At 42.1% G+C, this 21,683-nt stretch overlaps 1 protein-coding gene across 1 annotated transcript; it reads left to right on the forward strand.

Annotated features, from left to right (window-relative positions):
- Positions 1–873: 873 nt before the first annotated feature.
- rif1 (replication timing regulatory factor 1) lies at positions 874–21,661 on the forward strand. The gene is made up of 35 exons (XM_058654836.1): positions 874–1,141; positions 2,873–3,010; positions 3,105–3,183; positions 3,275–3,371; positions 3,460–3,590; positions 3,710–3,804; positions 4,212–4,401; positions 4,642–4,734; positions 5,594–5,732; positions 5,820–5,971; positions 7,233–7,347; positions 7,441–7,617; positions 7,929–8,039; positions 8,852–8,914; positions 9,357–9,457; positions 10,028–10,114; positions 10,200–10,273; positions 10,363–10,543; positions 12,096–12,203; positions 12,304–12,453; positions 13,343–13,442; positions 13,549–13,838; positions 13,973–14,175; positions 14,308–14,401; positions 14,495–14,626; positions 15,010–15,152; positions 15,249–15,341; positions 15,444–15,498; positions 15,878–19,516; positions 19,605–19,733; positions 19,852–19,938; positions 20,030–20,145; positions 20,230–20,380; positions 20,469–20,595; positions 20,713–21,661. The coding sequence occupies exons 2-35, from the start codon at positions 2,895–2,897 to the stop codon at positions 21,033–21,035; spliced, it is 7,941 nt and encodes a 2,646-aa protein (XP_058510819.1). The 5' UTR covers positions 874–1,141; positions 2,873–2,894; the 3' UTR covers positions 21,036–21,661.
- The last annotated feature ends 22 nt before the right edge of the window (positions 21,662–21,683 follow it).

Consider the following 21,683-nt stretch of genomic DNA (forward strand, 5'->3'; position numbering starts at 1 on the left):
CAAAACTGCTTACACCTAACTGTCTATTTCCCATTGTTTTATTTCAGTTCTGTCCTTTGTTTTGTTTTGTTTTTGTTTTGTTTTGTGTTTGTACAGCGTTTGTACAGCGTGTCTAGAAAAGCACTATATAAATTTGATGTATTATTATTAAGAAGTACAAGGATACAGAATAATATATATAATATATTTACTGTGTATGTATGTATGTATGTATGTGTGTTTGTTTCCCTTTGTTGCTTAGCAACACCTGTGCAAATAAAGACAATAACCACAGACAGGTCTGTCCTGCCTGAGAATAAATAGCTGCACATTTGGCCCAAAGCCCAAGGTTAGCTTTGTCCTTAACTTTGTAGACAGTCAATTTTGTGACTGTGCCCCTAAAAGTGTCACTTTACCACCAATTTGCATTTTTGTTAAATAATTTAACTAATTTAATGTTAACATAACACTAAAGAGTTAAATGAAAAGAGTTAAATGGACTATTTTAGTGTTATTTTACCACTGTTAGCGTTTTCTTAATGTCATAGTGTTTTCTCCTCAATGTTTAAGTGTATTCTTAATGTTGTAGTGTTTGACACTCCAGGGCCACTGAATACATAATATAATATAATATAATATAATAATAATATGATATGATATGATATGATATGATATAATATAATATAATATTTCATAATATAATACAATATAATACAATACAATACAATATAATATAATATAATATAATATAATATAATATAATATAAGTGGAATCCTTTGATACAAACATTTATTGATCACATAACTTTATTGATGTTCCTGCTGCTTTCCTAATAAGGACAAAGGTGGGCGTGGCCGGGTGTGACGTTTGAGGGGTCAGAGGTAATTTTGTACGTCGGCGTGGTGGTTTGGCGCCAGCGGTTTCGCGGGGTAAAACAGCACAAGGAGCGGCGTCACACAAGCAGACGGAGGCTCTTAAACTCTGAGCAGTACAGGCCGGAGTTAGGAGTCTTTAAAGGCCCGGACAGAGCAGGTGAGGGCCGGTGTAAGTGCAGTGTCACTGCCGCCGCCGCCACCACCGCTGCTCCCGCCGCGCCGCCGCTGCTGCATCATCTTCTTCTTCTTCTAGTTGCTCCTGAGGGGTCGCGTCCTAAAAAGACAGGTATGCAAACTTGTGTGCTGCAGTGTCCTTGTTCCACTGCGCGGTGTTTGTAGTTTGGCTTTAGCAGCCGTGTGTGCTTTTTCTCTAGATGTGTGCGTCAAACTTTACCTGCTAGCGCTGCTAACTTGATTAAGCTAGTCACCGTTAGCAGGCTGCTACCACCACATTCCTGTCCTGTGATGGAGAAGTGGACTTAGATGATGCGTTCAAGGACCTGCTGCTAGTTGTATTCGTATACGTGTAATCTCCTCCTCTGTGTTTGTGTGCATGTGTTAATTGTGTTGAATAAGTTAATTAGTTAGTTACTTGTGGTGTTTCTTCTTGCGTGTGTGTGTGTGTTGGGGCTGTTGTGATGGCCTATGGTACACACACACATGCTCAACTCCAAAAGTATTTATAGATGTTGACCAAAGTGTTGTACAGAATGTCAATAAAAATAGAAAACATTTAAAAACAATTCAGAACAATACAAGGGTAATAAAGGACATAAGGATTTAAGGAAGTTAAATATTAAAAACTGAAAACATGGACACAAACTGTATACAATGGCAGCAATAAATTATATTAAAATAGGTAAGTTATATAGAAATAGACAAATAAAATAAATAGATAAGTGTCATTGATTGCCAAAGGCCAGCTCAACCAGCAGGTTAAATAATTAAAAGTTGTGTGCAGCAGCTACAATGTCCTCACAAAGACAGGTTTGCTTGACAATTTGTCCACACAGCCTACTAGAGACATGTGCACACATAAGCGCGCACACACAAGTGTGATGACGTATTCTTGTCTTAACACTGGACAGCCTAACTAAAACCTTATCCTTAACCATAACCAAGTCATACTCAATCCCAGCCTTAACAAGTACTTGGGACGCTCCGTTGTACGGCTGCAATGAATATTCTATTAATTGATTACTAAATTATAGTTATTGACCATTTTGATTATTTGTATATACAAGTTTTCTGGTTTTTCAGCTTCTTAAATGTGAATATTTTCTAATTTCTTTGCTCCATTTGACTAAGAAATCATTAAAACTGAATAATTTGGTTTGAGGACACAACAAGACATCATCATTTCCAGGTTTGGGAAAAGCTGATCAAGATTTTTTAACATTTTAAGAACCAAACATAGTCATTTTATAGATTAATTGTTAGTTGCAGCTCTACTGTCGTTCCGAAACAGCTTAACTTTAACCATAACCACACAATACTTAACCTTCTGCCATAATTCATAGTATCTTTTATATAAATAAGGTTCTGCTTCACGTGGGCCAGGTTTTAGGTCCTCATGAGGACAACTGGTCCTGGAAAAAAGGAGGCATTAACACAATAAAAGGCCCCAAAGAGACAACAATGCACAGCTATTCTTGTTTCGGACATTGCATTCTATAGACCTCAACTAAACCCTCTATACAGAGGAATCTGCCTCAGTAGGACCAGATTTAAGTTCCTGTCAGGGCCACTAGTTTAATCCCAAAAACAGGACCTTCAACAATCTTTACAAAATAAAAGCCCCAGATTTATGGAGGAGGAAGCTCTGGAACATGTGGTTGAAGGGGGAGGCAGACGGAAATATTCTGACCTCTCCTGTCTTTTGTACACCTCACATAAACGGGGATCCTTCACTTTTATTCTTCAGGACATGTTGATGTGAAGCCAGAGAGGTAAATTAGGTTGAAACCGTTGACCTCACTCACTCGTCTTCCACCTCGTCTGCCATTTCTTTTTAAAGGCCTCGTTGGGGGTGAGTTATAATGATGGCGATGGCGGGGCCTCCGAGCAGCCCCGGCATCCTTCCTCTGCTGGAGTCGCTGGAGGATAAAGCCGCTGGACACGCCGAGCAAACAGACGCCTACCTCACCATCGCCAAGTAAGTTTTTAGACCAGTTTGTCCTCAGGAAGTGTCACAGTATTAACGTTCGAGGAAAATAACTTGTTATTTGTGCTTTTTTGGTCCTCTGCAGCCGGCTCAGTGGAGAGGAGGGCCGACATTTTCTCCCTGCAGTTGAAAAGCACTTTTCTCGTTTGGGTAAAACCATCCTGGTGAGTTTATTTAATAGCTTCCATTTGTGAATTCTGAAGCTTTAATATCTGCACAATGTCTAAAGTGGCTGTATCTCTTTTTGTTTTCTAGACTCACATAACCAGTTCGAATGCAGAACTGAGCCAAGCCGCCCTGCAAGCTTTGGGGTTTTGCGTGTACCATTCTCACGTTTCCTCTGCCGTGCCCGGTACCTTCATTTACCTTGTTGATTCCTCATCATTATTGTATAATGAAATCACGTTGCTCATGATGATTCTCTGCTGTCTGTTCTCCAGAAGCCTCTGCCGCAGAAATACTATCAGCACTTTGCTCCCTGGTGGTGAAATCCACGGATAAGAACACGTGCATCAGGGCATTATGGGTCATCTCCAAACAGACGTTTCCTTCAGACGTAGTCGGCAAAAAAGTGAGCAATCAGCATCGTCTAGAGAAATATCTGAACCAGCAGTGTTTTCGAGAGATAGAGAGGAGGTGTCCTCCCCCGTATTGTTTTGGTCTCATTCATGTTGCTTCTTCCCCGCTCAGGTGTCGTCTGTCCTGGGGACACTGGAGAGTGTGTTGAGCAGAGAGGACATCCAGTCTGTTGTCTTGGAGCACGAAGCCTTGAACGTTATAATCAGGTAAAATAGTGTTTTGTTTTTTTTTGGAATTAAAGGAAACTTACTTGATTTTTCAGCTTTTAAATGGGATTATTTTGTAGTTTCTTTGCTCCATAGAACTAAGAAATCATTAAAATCATTGTGGTCATATTATATTTATTGTATTTGTTATTTGAAGGAAAGAAACTAGAAAGTATTCACGTTTAAGAAGCTGGTAAATCAGTTTGTTGGCCACACAAACTTGTGGCCTAATGGCAAGACACTGGATTTCTTCATTAGTCATTTTTTTAACGCATTTCTAATTAATTCAGCTAAATGATTTCAACCCGAAGTAAGGAAACTTTGAGGCCATGTAATGAAAAAAATTATGTTGTTCCGTCTGTTGATGCTGATACTGATTGCGCCTGGTGTGTTTGTTTGTTTTAAAGGATGCTGGAGCAGGCACCAGCTCAGATGGGTGAAGGAGCGGTGCGGTGGGCGAAGCTGGTCATTCCTCTGGTCGTTCACTCCGCCTCCAAGGTGCGTCTGCGGGCCGCAGCAGCCATGGAGATGGGCATGCCTCTGCTGCTGGACAAACAGATGGAGGTGGCTGCCATCATCGAACCCTTGATGTCCACGGTGAGCGTCTGCGTAAAAGCTGGGGACACGCGACAAGAGTCTGCTCCAGTCGTCCGTGTCTTCACCCGTACCCGTCTTTTCTTTTCTTCTCTGCTCACTAAATGATTGCTTTTAACGTCCCTAATCTGTGGTTGTATATTTAAAAGAAGAAACATTTTATAGTCGATACTCGAATGATGACACGAGTCTCTTCTCGCCACCTTCTCTCGGAGGAATTCACTCTCTTGTCTGTCTTCACAGAAACTGATTCCAGAGCTGCAGAAACTTTTCATGTCCAAGAATGAAACCAACGTCCTGAAGCTCTGGCCTTTATTTGTCAAACTACTCGGGAAGGTAAACGTTTACATTCTGACCGTGTCGACGCGCTCTCACTCCCACACGCTGTATCATAGAAGAAGAGAAACAGGCCTTTTTACCCACATTTGGACTCACCACAAACTTCTTTACTTTAGTTTCATGTTTGGATCACAGATTTTTGAATTTCCATGCAAAGCAGTTCTATTTATTAACACTTTTCACAGGTAAATTCAAGGTGCTGCACAGGAACACTGAAAAACCGTAGAGACAGAATTTAACGAAATTAAAAGAGGGTGAAAGAAATGAATAGCTTAAGCAGAATAAAGGTGTCAAAGGAGGTAAAATGATTAAGAATAAATAAAAGATTAAAGTTTAATCAGGTGAAGGAGGTTAAAATGTAATACTTTACTTATAAGAGGAAGTCACCATGTTTGTTAAAGGAGGTACTGTTACCTTTCGAAACTGTATTTTGCTTCTATTTAAAGTACAAATGATATAAAACAAAAGATAATTAAAGAGTCAAACAAATTTTAACTAACATTAATTTTGAAAAGTTGTAATTTGTAATGAAATGTGACTATATTGTGATATAATATTGAAATATTACCTAATATTGGACTTATTTTATTGTATTTTACATGTATCTTTGCTTCTTACAGCGATGACATGTTTTTATTATCAGTTATGTCATTGTTAATCCACTTACATTCACAATTTAAATATTCACAATATAATATTGTGCATTTGTTTGTTTTAAAGTCCTAATTAATAGACTAATTTAGATTGTGGTGCTAGTCGGGAGCAAATTCTTTCTGAAAAAGCAGGACAGTTAATAAGACCTGTGCATATTGTTGATTAAAAATGACGTCACTTTTTTTTTTTTTTACATATGCAGATGCTGCACAGAGGAGGTCCCTTCATCAACTCCCTGCTGCATCTGGAGGAGCTCGGCTTCCGCAACTCGTCTCCAACCATCAAGAAGATTGCGTTTATTGCCTGGAAGAGCCTCATAGACAACTTCTCCCTCAATCCTGGTGAGCGTTCCATAGGTTTCACTAAGTTCATAGACGCAGACGCCCGAGACCGGAGTTGTAATCCCTCTCTTTCTCTCACTCCTGCAGACATCCTGTGCAGTGCCAAACGCATTAAGCTGCTGATGCAGCCGCTCACATCCATCCACGTCAGGACTGAGGCCCTGCTGCTCACCAAGGTGGAGGTGTGGTGGTACCTGGCCGTGCAACTGGGACCCAACCTGTCGTCCAACTTCGATCAGGTTAGATTTCCACTCCACACGACATACACTCACAGCCACTTTATTAGGTACACAGGACACCTAATAATGTGTCAGGTGGCGCTTCGATTTCTGATGTTTTTTGTGTTCAGAGATCTTTTAAAGGACCAGTGTGTAAAATGTAAGTGTTCTATCACCTGATTGTGTGAATCCTTGCTTTTCATTACATATTTACGCATATGGAAGAGCTGGATGCCACTATTTTGTCCCACCATGTTTTTACAGTAGCCCACAATGGACAAACATAACCTCTTTTGATGCTAACTGAAGGCTACATAGGTTCTCCAACACTCTTTTAGTAGTGAAGTGGGAGGTGAATTGAGGATTATCAGGCTAGAATAGGCGACTTGACCAACAAATGTTGCTAAATCTTACACACAGTAACTCAAATAATCACCCTTTTAAAAAGGTGCAGTTACCTTTCAATCAAGTTTCAATCAGTTTTCTATTCTCTGGATATAGTCTGTTTTTTGGACCATTCTCTGTCAACCCTGTTTTGTATGGAAGTTTCACAAATACTCAGACCAGAATCATATTCAAAGTCTTTCTTCCTCATTCTGATTTTGGGTTTGATCCTCAGCAGGTCGCCTTGACTAAATACTGTACACTGAGTTGCTGCCTTGTGATGGTCTGATTAGATGTTTGTGTTAATGAGCGGTACCTAAACGTGGCGGGTGAGCGTGTAAATATGTTGAATATTATGATTAGGGATGTCCCGATACAACTATTCGCTTCCGACACGATACCGATATTGCAGCCTTGAGTATTGGCCGATACCGGTATTGATCCGACACGAATCATACATACTTTGACTTATTTTGTAGTGTGGAATGTTAGAATAGGCTTGATCAAGTGATATTACTTAAACGGAGAACAATAGTCAGCAACAGTAGGTATGAGGAAAAACATGTGTTTTTCATAAATTTTAACCTTTAACATAAGAATATTGGATTTTTTGCCATGTTAATTTCATGCAGTCTATGGTTAATTTCATCAGGAAAAAAGTACCAAGTGCTCATGGGGGTGTTTTCAGAGCACCTGTGTTTCACAGGCAACAGCGTGTCTTCAGAGAACACCCCCCTTGTTTTCACTATTTTGGAATAGCCCAACCCACACAGGGTGAGTGACTTGTGCCGCAGGCAAACACGGAGCCCGAGGACTAATGGCTAACTCACGCTTTTTTGGCTGATATCAGATCAATATCGGATTGTGACATCCCTAGTTATGATCGTCTCCTCCCCAGGTCTCCCTTCCTCTGCTCCAGTGTACCATTGGTTGTGACTCCTCGTCAGTCCCAGGTACGCCCTCCAGAGCCGTCGCTCAAAATGGCGCTGCCGCACCCGTCACACCCAAAACTGGTAGGTTTTCACGTGCGGTGCCACTCCCATCAACGCTGAAGCTGCGTTAAAGGCTGTCATTTTCTCTATAACGACCTCTGCTCCCGATCGCAGGAAACCCAGGCATCAACAGTGCAGGCGCCACACCTCGGATGAACCTGAACTCCAGCGTCCAGGTCCCTTCCACCTACCCTTCCATCCAGCTCCTGGGCCTGGAGATGTTGTTCCACTATTTTCTCGGACCAGAGGTCGTTGCTGCAGCGGCGAAAAGAAAACTCACGCTAAGTCTCGGTGAGAATCTGGGTGTACACGTCACAAAATGTCATTTGCTCTAAGGAATTATTTGAATTTCTAGGAGGTGGAATCAAATATTTTCTTTAACCTTTTGCAGACACACAATGCATTTTGATGGGACACTGAATATAAACAGAAATTTTAACATGGACATTTTAATAGAGGCAATAATTAGGCTTTCTGACTCCTGTTCAGTTGAATTTAAGCTGTTATGCTTGAATGATATTGTGTGTTGAAAGCTACAGAATAATTAGCATGTTTCCATACGAGTAAGGTCCTTTTTTTTGGGTTTGTTTTCTTGTTTCCAGAGCCGCTGAACCACCCGCTGCTCTCTGGCTCTTCCTCTTTCACTAAACACGCTGCTGTCCTCATCTCAAACATCAGAGACGGATTCACCAACGTCGGCAAAGACGCTCCAGGTAAAACCTCGCACATTGCAGTCTGGGTTTGACGACTGTGGTGTAAATCTATCTGTCTGTAATCTGCTTTTCCCAAATGGCGTTGGAGTATGTTTACGCATACAGATGGAATACTAGTTGAGGTTATTTAGCTGGAGCCCTTTTGTGTTTATACCCTAAATTAATTCAACACCAATGCAAACAAGAAACCTTAGTTTTAGGGCTTTTTAGAAAAGTATCATTATATGTAAAAAAATAAATAAATATTGTTTTATTCATTATTTAACCAGAATAAATAAAAACCCCTGAGGTGACAAATCTCTTTTGCTAGACAAACAGCAGAACATACAGTTTAGGTTTCAGACAAGACGGTCAACGATCAGAATACATAGTACAATATAAATAATATGAATACACAATAGGGCTGCAACTAACAATTATTTTCTGGATCAATCGAGTACTTGTTGGGTCCGAAATGTCGGAAAAAGGTTGATCTGTATTTACTAAACCTGGAAAATGATGATCTTCTCCAAAATAATTCAGTTTTAATGATTTCTATATTATATGGAGCAAAGAAACCAGAAAATATTCACATTCAAGAAGCAGGAAAAATCCGAAATCATATTTTAATTATTGAAAAAAACACTCAAACCAATGAATCGATTATATAGAGATTTTTATGCCTCCAGGTGATTTAAGAACACACCAAATCCTTCAGTTTACCGGAACAAACAAAAAAATGATCAGAAATGGTTTATTTTCAATAAAAAAAAGTAGCCTCTGTGGTTAATTACAGATGTAGGTTAATTTCTGCCCGTGTCGCCTTCCTACAGATTCCCTGTTGGCCGTCATATGGACGAGTCTCGTCCGATTTGTCAACCTAACTATCGAGTCTGGTAAGTCCTTCAGTAAGGTTGAATGAGTGCTGTGTGATTTATTCTATCAAATGTCGTCTAATGAATGCGTGTGAAAGTCGTATTTAAATGATGATTCCACTGTTGTGGCTGCTGCTCAGCTGGGCGGACTCTTAAAGCTGTGGGTTCCACCATCGTAGCGCCACATAGAGCACCATGATTGGGTCTGGGCATCATTTATTTTTCGTCTCGGAGGCAGGAACGCAGAGACCTCGTCCTCGTCTCCCGCCCGACCCACTCTCATCGTCATCAGTTTAAGTCTTAGCCGCCCGGGCCCCACGCGGCCTGGGCTGCTGTGACGAGAAATATCCACTGAGGGGTTTGTTTGTCCCCGATGATGACTCTTCTTCTCTTCTTCAATTAAATGAAACATTTCTCAGTGATGACCTCTTAAGAACATTTTCTCCTCCTTGGTTGTTCATAGGCGTTAAGAAGGACCGTCAGGGCTGCGAGGTTCTCACGCTGATGCTGCAGGCTCTGCAGACCATCGTCACCTCAGAAGCTCTGCCTGCAGACAGAGTCCTGGTAAGACTTTACATCACTCTTCTTCTACTTGTTTCCTCCAGACTTCAACATTTGGATTTAAAGTTTGTAACTACTGATACTAATATTAGTCCGATATTCATTTTATACCCTTTTTAAACTACTAAGCTGTTAACACCACATTTGCGCTGATGCATTTATCACTTATCACATTCAAAGAAGAACTTCTCTGTTATAAATCTCCTATAAAGAGGAAATAAGTTGCTGTTGCTGGTTTTTCTTTACATTTTTGTTGCGTTTAGTGAAACCTGTGATATATGATTATTTTTCTGATACCCAATCCAGTGACTTTAAACCTTTTTAAATATGGACCGATGCCTCTACCAAGTATTGTATCGTATGGAATCATCCCTAAATAGAACCACAATTTTAATTTCATACAGAGTTGAGGGTAGAATATGTCGGAAAAATCAAATGAGGAACATAAAAAGTCACAATTATGAACTGGAGAAGTTATTGAGTCCTGATTTAAAAGCTTTTAAACTGGAAATTGCCTGAATTTAACATTATCAAGATTCATTTTCATAAAAATAAAAACATTTTTACCCGTAGATTCTGTTCGAGGCCACAGTGAAGGGAATCCCACAGAGAGTTCTCGGCTCTGCTTCCTACCAAGTTGGCAAGATGGATGTTCTAAATGTGAGTTATTTATTATTATTTTTGTTCCACCGTTAATCCTTCTGTACATACAGCATGTATTTATAAAACCGTCTGCTTTCTTCAGGGAACTCCAGCCCTGTATCTCATCCTCCTCCTCTACAACAGCAGCATGCTCTCCGCTTACATCGAGGACGAACGGTGAGCCTCGATAAATGCTTGTATACAAGTCTTTGTGCTTTAGCGTGTGCAGGCCTTTACAAATATGTCCATTTTTTTTTTCCCTACAGGTTCTTTCAGTGCCTTCAGACGCTGGTGGGATGCGGCTTGTCGGGCCACACCTCCCCGTTGGCGTTTAGCGAGTCGGTGCTGGGCGCCATCGGCGGCAGCGCCGGGTCTGTGCAGAACAAAGAGCAGCTGTGGAGGATGTGGAGCGCGGTGGTCGGCCCGCTCACTGACACCATCACACAGGTGAGCTGTCGGCGAAACTCGGGACGAGAAGAAGAGCAGAGGCTGTTTGAATGAAATTAATGAACTTCTTTACTTTCAGCGTCCATTAGGGCTGCAACGATCAACTACCAAGTTAATTGACAAATATTTTGCTGATCGATTAATTGATTTTAATGTTTTTTTAAATAATTAAAACGGGTTTTCTGATTTTTCAGCTTCTTACATGTGAATATTTTCCGGTTTCTTTGCTCCGTGTCACAAAGAAATCATTGAAACGGAGTCATTTTGGTTTGTGGAACATGAATACATTGAGAATAATTGACAGGTGAATCCATAATGAAATTAATCGTTTCTGATTCAGAGAATTGTGTTTTAAATTGGCTGAAATCTAGTTGGTAGTCAATCTCCTTTTTTAAGTAGTGAATGCTTTTACTTTCCACCGGCATTCAAGCAGAGAAAGGAGCAACTGACTAGTTTCTCAGCATTTATCACCGTCAGTGGGAGCTGCCGTTATCTCAAGGTCAGGCCTTAAGAATGTGTGTGTGTGTGTGTGTGAGAGGCCATTCTATGAGAGGGAGTGTGTGTGTGTGTGTGTGGTACAGTGTGTCCCTGCACCAGGTACATCAGGAAGTCCATTCATTCATGTGGGAAATTTCTGCAATAACAAGTCACACACTATATAACACAGTACAAATATGTAAGAAACAAATGTTTTCTCTTTAATAACATCTTGCTACTTTTTACTGCTTTTTGTAACTCATATTTTAATAGGTATTGAGTTATTAATCCAGTCCTTTCTTCAGTAATATGTAACTAAGCCTGTTTGATACGGAGGAATCGCCCTCCACACTAAACTTTGGGGGAAAGTCTGAGTTTATTTAACATTGCGTGTAATAATCAAGTTGAACTCTAGACGACCCAAACACAGCAATGTCATATACAGTACAGTTCAGACCTCTACTAATAGAAAGGGAACCAGACTGACTGACTGTGTAAAAATAACAATCCTGGTTTGGGGTTCAGGAATTTAGGAAAAATAAACCACTTTCTGAGTTAAAGTAGAAATAATATGTACAGAAAGCCCTTGCCAACTTTACTGCTCTATTCATACACAATGTAATTTAAAGTGCTTTACATACTATAGAGGCAGGAAAACACATTAGAATTTAACATTACACTAAAAGCAGTGAGGAAGTGGAATAGAAAGAAACGGTAAAAGTGCAAATTGGCTAAGGAATTTCTGCAAAAACTGCAGCAAGCAAAGTTTTCAGCCCTGATTTAAATGAATGGACATTGCAGGTGTTTGGGGAGTTTGTCCCACAGATGACGGAGTTTAGAAACTAAAAGCTGCTTCACTGTGCTAAGGACCTGACGTGTCGAAATGCTTCACATTTCACAAGTAACTCTGAGATGTTCTGTGGCCCTAAGACCAATTCAGTGCCTTGTTGACCAGTAACAGGCTTTAAGAAACCTGCTGCAGCCTCTTCCTGGATTAAATCAATAACAATTACAGTCTCAGGAGACGTGGGGTTTGTTCAGTCTGTAAATGTTTTATTCCATTTTTCTTTTTCAGTCTAATGAAGTCAACCAAGGCGACGCTCTGGAGCACAACTTCGGTGCCATGCACTGTGCCCTGCTGTTTCCCGTCACACACCTTCTACGCGGCTCACCACTGCAGCAGGTCCGTTAACCGCGAGATCTCGTTTTGTACAGAAACCCCGACGTCTGTCTTGATGTCTGACGGAGAGAGCGCTTGTGCTCGTTGTTGTTGTTCTGCTCAGGCCGCACAGAAGTCCATGCTGTCCACGTGGTCTAAGCTGTACAAGGTGTTCGCCCGCTGCTCGGCGCTGGTGGTCACCGCCGAGGAGAACATCTGCTGCGAGGAGCTCTGCGCTAAGATCACAGCCTCAGTAGACAAAGATGTTTTAGTGGTGAGTCGAGGGAAAAGATGCCGTCGTCTGTTGTTGCTGCAGATTAAATCCATGATACACTTTTGAACAACCTCTGTCAGAGGTTGACCCATGTGGGTGTTTTTTTTAGAAATCAGGGCAGCTGCTGACCGACAATTAATGAAGATTTTATTTTTGGGCCCGTATGTTAGGTTGATTTTTCTTATTTCCTCCAAATATAACTGTTTAATGATTTAAAAAAAAAAAAATCAATATGAATATAGTATTCAAATTTATTTTTTGTTTTATTCTCTCCACAAAAACATGTGAGCACATCCAAAACCAAAAATATTTAAAGATAAAATGATGATGTGATGAAAGTGAGTCATTTGTGATAATGACCAATTAATAAATAATAATCAGTCAGATTGTGGGGGAAAAATGATAATCTCTCTACCACTAGTCTTTTCAAAGTTCTTGGAATATTTTAAAATTGCCAAGCATGGTTTGACATATTAAGGCACTTTAAAAAAAAAATTGTATCAAGTTTAAACAACGATCATATGGTCATCATGTGCGATACAGATTTTAAATTACAATACTTATTTTTTCACATTTCCTGATGTAAAAAGTTAACATCTTTAATTGTGCAGTGTACACAATCCATGTCGTGCAAAGTTTTGTACATTTTTCTAGTTCAAGCCTGAGAATTAAAGTCAGTCTTTTCATAAAGTTCATAAATTTTAGTTTGGAGTCAATTAGCATTATGGTATTAATGGTATTTTTCTTAGATACAATGTAGCAAATGAGTAGTCCAACTCTATTCCTGTCACCTTACAGATCTCGGCTACAGTCTTTTTTTTTTTTTTTTTTTTTTTTTGAGCATGCCCAGAAGATATGAAAGACACGTTAACGCTTTCTGATCTTCCAGGTTCCTTCAAACTTGAATGCCGTCGCCGGTGTCCTCCACGTCATGGTCGAGTGTGTCGACTTCTCGCCGTACTCGCCTCAGTTTCAGCAAAAGCTAAAGTGTAAGAGAAGCCAAGCTGGTCTTGCTTTCAGTCTTCAGAGACTCTTCTTTTTTTTTTGTTAAACATTATTTTGAGTGTTTACCGTCTCGCTCTTGTTTTCCTCCAGCTCCTCACACTCCTGTAAACTGGATGAAAAAGAGGAACAAGGCCTTGGGGAACCTGTTCACGTTCCAGTCCCTCCTCGTCCAATGTCTGGAGATCTATCTGGAGAACCCCGAGGCTTCTTCTGAAGCCACGGGAGTCGCCCTCATTTCCATCATGTCCACTCTCTTCGCCAACCTCGTCCTCGCCAATGCCGTCCAGGAAGCGTTCGCCTCTCTGATTCAACCTCTCACCCTTTTCTACAAACGAGCGGCCAGTGACCCGCCAGAGTTCACATCACAGATCCTGTTAAAGGTGGAGTATTTATCAAAGAAAACAAAATTGATTTTGTTAGTTTATTTATTAGTTGTTAAAGTCATTTCTCTGCTTTGACTTTCAAATACAAGATTGATTTTGAATGTTTTCTCTTCATCGTCTGTGCACTGCAGCTCGAGAAGCTTCTTGGTGACGTGCTCGGCTGCTTGCAGAGCCGCTCTTCCCTGGCCTTCGATGACGAGCGGCTCGCTCTACTCTCTCCGCTGCTCTGTGTGCTGTTTCCTCACAAGAACAAGCACCTCCGAACCTCCGTCACCCAGTTCTGGAACGCCACCTTCGCCAACTCTGTCAGCCTCAATTACCCCGAAGAGATCAGGTGAGGATCTGTCTCAGGTCATGTTGACCTGGACTGGGATTTTCTTGATCTAGAACATCTAAACTAAGCCATTGTGGATGATGCATAGAATGAATGAGATCTGTTTATATGTGGTTGCCATTTTCTTTCCAGACCCATACTGAGCCATGTGAAACAGACAATCCCAATCATTCTCCCCGGTTTTGAAGCCGTTACTGTTTCCGATGAGCACAGTGAACAGTATTCCGTGAGTTGTCTCAAATTACCTCACTTCTATGTCCCACCCTCTCGGCTGTCATTGTTCTCTAATTTTTTTTTGGCTGATTGTGTGTCTCTTCAGAGTGAGAGTTCCCAGTTGGAGACCAAGCTCAGCGGGATGCCCATTTCCTCTGTGGGGAAGAGGGACTCGATGCTGGGAAAGGCTGCTGAGCCAAATGACAAGAGCTCCAAAAAGACCTCCAAGGCAGTATCTGTGAGTCTAACTCCTCGACCCAAGCAGGGCTTCGGGCGTTAACTAACATTTGGTCACAGTGTGGTTGTTCTAGAAAAATGGAAATATGAAATGTTAATGACTGGATAAGTGTCTCATTTAAAATCTGGACTGGAGCTTGACTAAACTGTAAAACTGGCATTAAAAACAACCTTTCCTCATGCTTCGTTACTTAACAACTATGCAGAATTACCCCAATTTCATAAGACAATGTACAACTCGTATTAATCGATCACCACCATTGTTATAGTGGTGTTGACACGTGTGTCAAGGTTCACAGAAAACACAGCGGTTACTATCTGAACAAAGTTAATTTATAGGACTTTATGTGTCATATACTGCTTCACTTTCTATCTCCCTCATAGACAAAGCTGGACTTTGGTTCTCCTAAGCCTCCCAGAAGAGAGGTTTTGGAGGAAGAGGCCTCCATTGACTTTGTCTTCATTCCTCCTGAGACGAAGCAGAGAGTTTTGACCGAGCACCAGAAGGAAGTGAAGAGGACTAAAAGGTCAGATTTGTCTTTCTGCCCATTTTATTACAAACATACATTTGAAGTGCCCATGTTGCATGAAGCTGTAATGTTTTCCTTTTTCCTTTGGCACAGAGTTGATATCCCGGCCATGTACAACAACCTCGATGCTTCTCTGGATACAACAGTTTTCTCTCAGTACACCCAGAGCCAAGAAGACTCTTCTGAGTAAGTTCTGAGCATCTGCTCCTTGAATCTAAATAAATAAATCCTCATTTAAAAAAAAAAAAAAAAAACAGTACATTTAAACATGTTTTTTTTTAATCACAGGGACAAACTGCCAACAGAACAAGTGGATAAGATGATCGAAGAGACTCTTGACAAGGTAATACAGCACCTTCAGACAAATAGGAGTTTAAAAATGCCCTAAACATTAATTTCAGCAGTGAAAAGCCACCAGAGCATGCATATCTTTAAACATGGCAGTGGTAGGATTGCACTGGTGGGAAATAAGGTGTCCTGAGTATTTGCTAAGTTAACATCTGTATACTTTAACCTATGTGTTTTTGGCTTTCTGCAATGTGAAACACTTTAAGATTGAATTTTAAATGTTTGTATTTGTCTACATACTGTGAGACTAAACCACATTTTCACAAAGTTGACAAGCCATCCTATGGACCCAGAATATTTGTCACTTTAATGTCAGTTTTTGCCCTTTTTGGTACATTTTTGATTAAAAAATTCTAAAATTTCATTCATTCCAGGTTCCTCAGGAAGAGAGCGAAAATAAAGACCATGAAGTTATCGCAGAAGAAAATAAAGACGTTGCCAGCCCAACAGAAGCAGAGAACAAGATGATCCCAGAGTCATCATCAGATGTTTCCATGGAGGAAGAGGCCAAGGCTGGTGATAAATCCGAAGACATGGACACACAGTCTAAGGAGGAGGACTCGAGTCCTAGCCTCTCTGGCTCCTCAGATTTGGTGTCAGGGACTCCTCAGAAACCCAACAGTCGCCGTCAGTCTTTTATCACTTTGGAGAAGTATGGTGAGGGAAAACCCGCCAGTCCAAATAGTGGATCCATATTCGCTGGTCGTCTTGTAAAGACCCCCAAAACCCAAGAACGCACTGATGCCAAGAAGACACCACCATCTCAGCCTTCCCAGACATCCACTACTTCAAATTCTCAGGATATTGAAAAAACTGATTTGCAGCATCCTGTAAACAGTACCATGGAGTCCCCTAGAAGACCAAAGGACTCTGGGATTGCTACTGAACCCGTAAAGCTGACTGAGAGACTCCCCAGTGACACAACAGAAGATGAGGATGTTATTCCAGACACCCAAGCTGAGGCGGAGGGCAAGGAGACTACAACAGTGGATTCCACGTCAGAGAACATGGAATCATCAAGTCAAGAAGAGGAAATGGTGGATTCTCAATCCTCTGCGACAGAGACATCTCCAGTTGACCCTCAACTGTCTGGGCGCAGTAGAGCCAAACCTCTGCTGCCCGGAGAAGACCCAGAAGAATCAGAAAAGAAGCATTCGCTGTTGAAAAGGAAACGTTCTGGGGAGGAATCTAAAAGTGATCCTCCAAAGACAAGCCTGGTACAAAGCAGAGTAACCAGGAGGAGTCTGCAGGTTGCCGAGGAGGAGATTGCCAGATCTAAATTACGAACAAGGGCTCAGAAGGAGAAGAGTGACTTGAGCCAAACCAACTCTCAGGGTAGACCACAGAAAAAGATTAAACTGTTTAGTAATTCAGGTAATTTCCTTGACAAACCTGAATCCAAAAGAAGAACCAACAGGGAGCGGGAGTCCAGCCAAACAGACCTGTCTGATTCTGACAGCCCATCACAGGGTAGTCGGCGCGGTCGGCGAAGCAAGGCATCATTAGAGAATGAAGAGAAGGCTTTGAAGAAAAGGGAAAGTGATATGCATGAGAGTGAACAGTCAAGTCAAACTGCCACACAGGAACTTGAGGTTGTAGAACAAACCGAAAAGGATGATCACAAACCTGAGAGAGACTCCCAGGTGTTCACTGGTGACGCATCCCAAGAGGTTGATCTTGCAGAAAGGACTAAAAAGGATGTTCATGAGGTAAAGGACAACTCTCAGATGATCACTCCTGCTAAAACTGGAGATGGATCCCAAGAGGTTGATCTTGCAGGAATGACGGAAAAGGATGTTCATGAGGTAAAAACAGACTCTCAGCTGGCCACCTCTTCCCCTCAAAGCAGTGACAAACCCGACAATGATGAGCCTAACAGACAGACTAAAAACGATGATCCTGTGGTAAAGAACGACTCTCAGATGATCACTCTTTCTGCTAAAACTGGAGATGGATCCCAAGAATTTGAGGCAATGGGAAAAGATGACAGTGAGCCAAAACTTGATTCTCCCGTTGTCACTCATGGTCAATCCCAAGAGTTTGAGCTTGTTGAAAAGACCAAAAAGGAGAAGATGGATTCTCCGATAGTTGCCTCTTCAACTAGTGAGTCCCAAGAAGGATCAAACGTGCTGGGGAATGAGTTGGAGGTCAAAGATAAAGACAAAACAATGGAAAAGACTGAAGACGGTCTTAGTCAAGATGACTCTCAAGCGATTACACCATTATCCTCTGATAGCCAGTCTGTCCGTAAATCCAGAAGAAGCAAGGCTTCGCCTGACGGAGCACAGTCTGAAGACAAAAGTGACGATAAGAATTCAATGGGAAGGCAGAGTCGGTCTAGTTCCAAGACAAATGTATCAGCTGTCAGTCAGGCAGAAGCTAGTATTGGCGGTAGAACCAGAAGGAGCAAAGCACACGAGGAGCTGCCGAAATCAAGTCCTAGCTCAACCCCGGAAGGCTCTCAGTCATTGGACACTCCTGGATCAACAGAGTCTTCCCAAGGAAAGGGCAGATACACAAGGCGAACATCTTCTCAAGCTTTAGCTAGTGTGGAATCCTCAGAGCCTAAATCCACAGGGGCCAGAGAACCTTCCACTATGCCCAAAAAGAGAGGGAGGAAACCCCGGTCTTCTCTTCCAAGTCCTCTTACCGTTGAATCTCAGGAGGAAAGAATTGATGGTGATCTGGTAAATGATGCTGCTGATTCTCAAGAAGTAGATACACAAAGCATAGAGGCTGAAAATGCAACCCATGTAGAGAAAGCCTTAGCTAGTGTGGAATCCTCGGAGCCCAAATCCACAGGGGCCAGAGAACCTTCCACTATGCCCAAAAAGAGAGGGAGGAAACCTCGGGCTTCTCTTCAAAGCCCTCTTACTTTTGAATCTCGGGAGAACAGGATTGATGATCTGGTAAATGTTGCTGCTGCTGATGATTCTCAAGAAGTAGATACACAAAGCATTGAGGCTGGAAATGTAACCGATGTAGAGGAATCGCAGAAAATACAAAGCATTGAGGCTGGAAATGTAACCGATGTAGAGGAATCGCAGAAAATACAAAGCATTGAGGCTGGAAATGTAACCGATGTAGAGGAATCGCAGAAAATACAAGATTTACACCATTCTCAGTCACTCGAGGAGGAGCAACAAGTCAACGAATCGCCAATGGAGGTCGAGGTAGACACTGTTGCACCTGCAGAACCTGTTGTGCTAGAGAAGACGGAGATTGATGACACAGAAACGAGGAACGAGTCGCCTCGCAAGAATGAACAAAGCGACTCAGTCACTAACGTGGACGGCAACTCCTCACAAGAAAAAGACACTGGGAACTGTGAAATCCTTGAAGAAGTTGAGAAAAGTATAGAACAGGTGAAGGTAAATGGGTCTAGCGACTGTCCATTTGCTCTGGATGGACAGGTGCCCTCTGATAGGACAACAGAGGCACCTCAGGTCTCAGAGTCTTCAGAGGACAAAGCTGAAGGCATTTCTGAAACTGGTGGCAGTGGCGATGAAAATCAAATGGCTGATTCAGACCACAAACATCCAGTTGTTCCTCTGGAAAGCACAGTTCAAAACCAAATCCAGAGTGTCGATGAGCTTTCAAAGGAGGATGAACAACCTGTCTCAAACCAGCAGATGGAAGCAAATGCAGAGGATGAGGTCCCTCCCCTGCAGGAGAACGCTGATGACGTAGAAACCCAGATCGAGGAGTGTCGGGATGAAGATCAAACTCAGAAGGCGACTACCGAGAACAACGTGGCCGTAAATTTGGACGCTGCTCTGAGTGAACTTTGCGATGCACCAGTGGCTGCAGATTCTACGAGCAACAATGTTTTCCAGGATTCTCCAGTGAAGCAGAAAGACCTGGAGGCTCTCATGGCCTCAGATGTTGGCCAAAGTCCATCCAGTGGCAGAATCAGAGGAACCTGGTCTCCTTCAGCCTCCCCTTCCACGAGCATTCTAAAGAAGGGCCAGAAGAGACCACTAGAGGAGGACACTCCCTCGCCTCTTGTCAAAGTAAGAGACAGTATTCGATGTTGTCAAAATATTGAATAAAAACAAATCGTATGCGTTTTCGGAAACTTACATTTTCTTAACATTGCAGTCCAGACGCGTGTCCTTCGCTGATCCGATCCAACATCAGGAGATCGCAGACGACATTGATCGTCGCAGTCCCGCCGTCAGAACCAGCTCCCCCAGAAGATCCAGAATTAGTGCTATCCCTCAACCCAAGGTATAAACTAGCCCCACAATCGTTTTGCCATGTTTTCTGATTCGTGAACCAATTGTTCTTGAATCCAGCAAATTATCTTGTCTAGCTGGTCAATCCTTTTATCTGCTCTTCATTCTAGTTCATCACGACTCCAACAAAGGGCGTGCTGATCCTGAGCCCCAGAAATCTGCGAAATCCGGGTTCCAAGAGCTCCAAGAAATGCTTGGTATGGACACAAATTGTTTTTTTTTTTTTAATTGTTAAAGCTTGACATAAAGCAGCAGTTTCAGTCCTAATGGTTTCCTTTTTATGTATAGATTTCTGAAATGAGCTTGGAGCCTCGACCTGTCCCCAGAGATTGTATCTATCCTGCTTTAGTTGGCTGCTCAGCACCCGTAGAAGCTGTGCTACCTCAGATATCGTCCAACATGTGGTAAGTGAAGCTCAGAGTTGGTTGATGAGTCTCGTACACGAGGCCTGAATGAAAACGAGTTATTTTTTAATCCCCTTTTCACAGGTCTCGTGGGTTTGGGCAGCTCGTCCGAGCCAGAAACATCAAAACGGTGGGTGACCTCAGTGCCCTAACCCCCACTGAGATCAAAACTCTGCCAATTCGCTCACCAAAGATCTCCAACGTCAAGAAGGCACTTAAAATTTATGAACATCAGGTAAGTCGGTGGCGTAGAGGGTTGCAGCACGATGTGATCTGATCCGAAGACATTCTCATATTTGACATTGAACAAATCTAATTTTTAGCGTAAAGGTCGGAGTGTGGACGACTTGAAGAGTTTTGATGAAACGGAGATGATGGCCTCTGAACTGGAGGAGACCAGTGCTCCTCAAAACCAGGATGAGGAGGATAAGACCTCAACCGAGACACTAGGTGTGTAAAAACCCTCTTAAAACTTAAATGTTAAAGGTCCAGGGGTGGAGGCTTTGGGTTTCTAAGATGCTGAGTTTTCCTTTTGGCACAAAAACAACACGTTATTTGTGTTTGCAGCCACAGAGTTGGTGGACGAGCCTGTTCCTGCAGAGGACAGACTGCCGCCGCCGCAGCAGCAGCAGGAGGAGGAGGAGGACGTCTCTGATGATCAGACACCTGCAGGAGAACATCCTCCTCCACCACCTCCTCCTGAAGAACATCTTCACCCAGTCGCGCTGCCGTCAGAGGTGGAGGCCCTCGCCTGCAGGATGACGCCGCTAGAACTCAGTTGCTGCTCGCCTCACCAGCTCGTTCAGATGCACGAGCGGCTGGGAGGCATGATGGGTCGCGTGGTGGTCGAGCTGCAGACGCGCCTCAGCCAGACGGAAAGTAAAACCTAAAAGTGGCTTCTGCCGGATCGGACTGCCGAGGCACATAAGAAGATGGATGTATTCAAAAAATAATCGTGACTATGGATTAAAATAACCCGCCGAGGCCTCGTCGTGTTGAATCAGGAGAATTTGACACTTTGGTCTCGCAGGCGGCTTCTTCCTCACCTTTTTTTGGATTTCCCTTTTTGAATATTTTATTAAATGGTAGCAGCAAATATTTTTAATATCTAGCTTGAGCCGTTTGGTAGTTTATACAGTTTTAATAAACACACGAAGGGAAGCACAGTCACACTTTTATTAAACTGTGTTGGATATCTATTATAAATGGTTGTAATTTGGACTTTGGTGGTATTGTTGACTTTGTAACTGACCCCTGATGTAATTCCACATGTCCTGGACTCTGTGTACATACTATTATTTTTGTCAGTCGATCCCTTGAGACGACGCTTAACTATTCAAGTCATCAGTGCTCTTGTACATTTTTGTTTCTTAGTTTGTAAACCTTTGTCCTTTCTTGTCTTTCCTCATTTTAATGTGTAAAAAAAAACAAAAAACCCTCCAGTAGATGATGCGCACTTCAGTCATTCTTTGTGCTTTTAAAACTTTTTTTTTAATAAATGCTACAATGATGAGAATTTGAGAAGTGCTATGTTGTTG

This window comes from Solea solea, chromosome 2 (genome assembly GCF_958295425.1).
Source record: "Solea solea chromosome 2, fSolSol10.1, whole genome shotgun sequence".
Lineage (NCBI taxonomy): Eukaryota > Metazoa > Chordata > Actinopteri > Pleuronectiformes > Soleidae > Solea > Solea solea.

Excerpts from the sequence above, each read along its gene's own strand:
- rif1 (XM_058654836.1), top strand. The coding sequence starts at position 2,895 with ATGATGGCGATGGCGGGGCCTCCGAGCAGCCCCGGCATCCTTCCTCTG. Across the intron at positions 10,115-10,199 it reads GCAAGATGGATGTTCTAAAT|GGAACTCCAGCCCTGTATCT; the intron begins GTGAGTTATTTA and ends TGCTTTCTTCAG. Across the intron at positions 13,839-13,972 it reads CATCACAGATCCTGTTAAAG|CTCGAGAAGCTTCTTGGTGA; the intron begins GTGGAGTATTTA and ends TGTGCACTGCAG.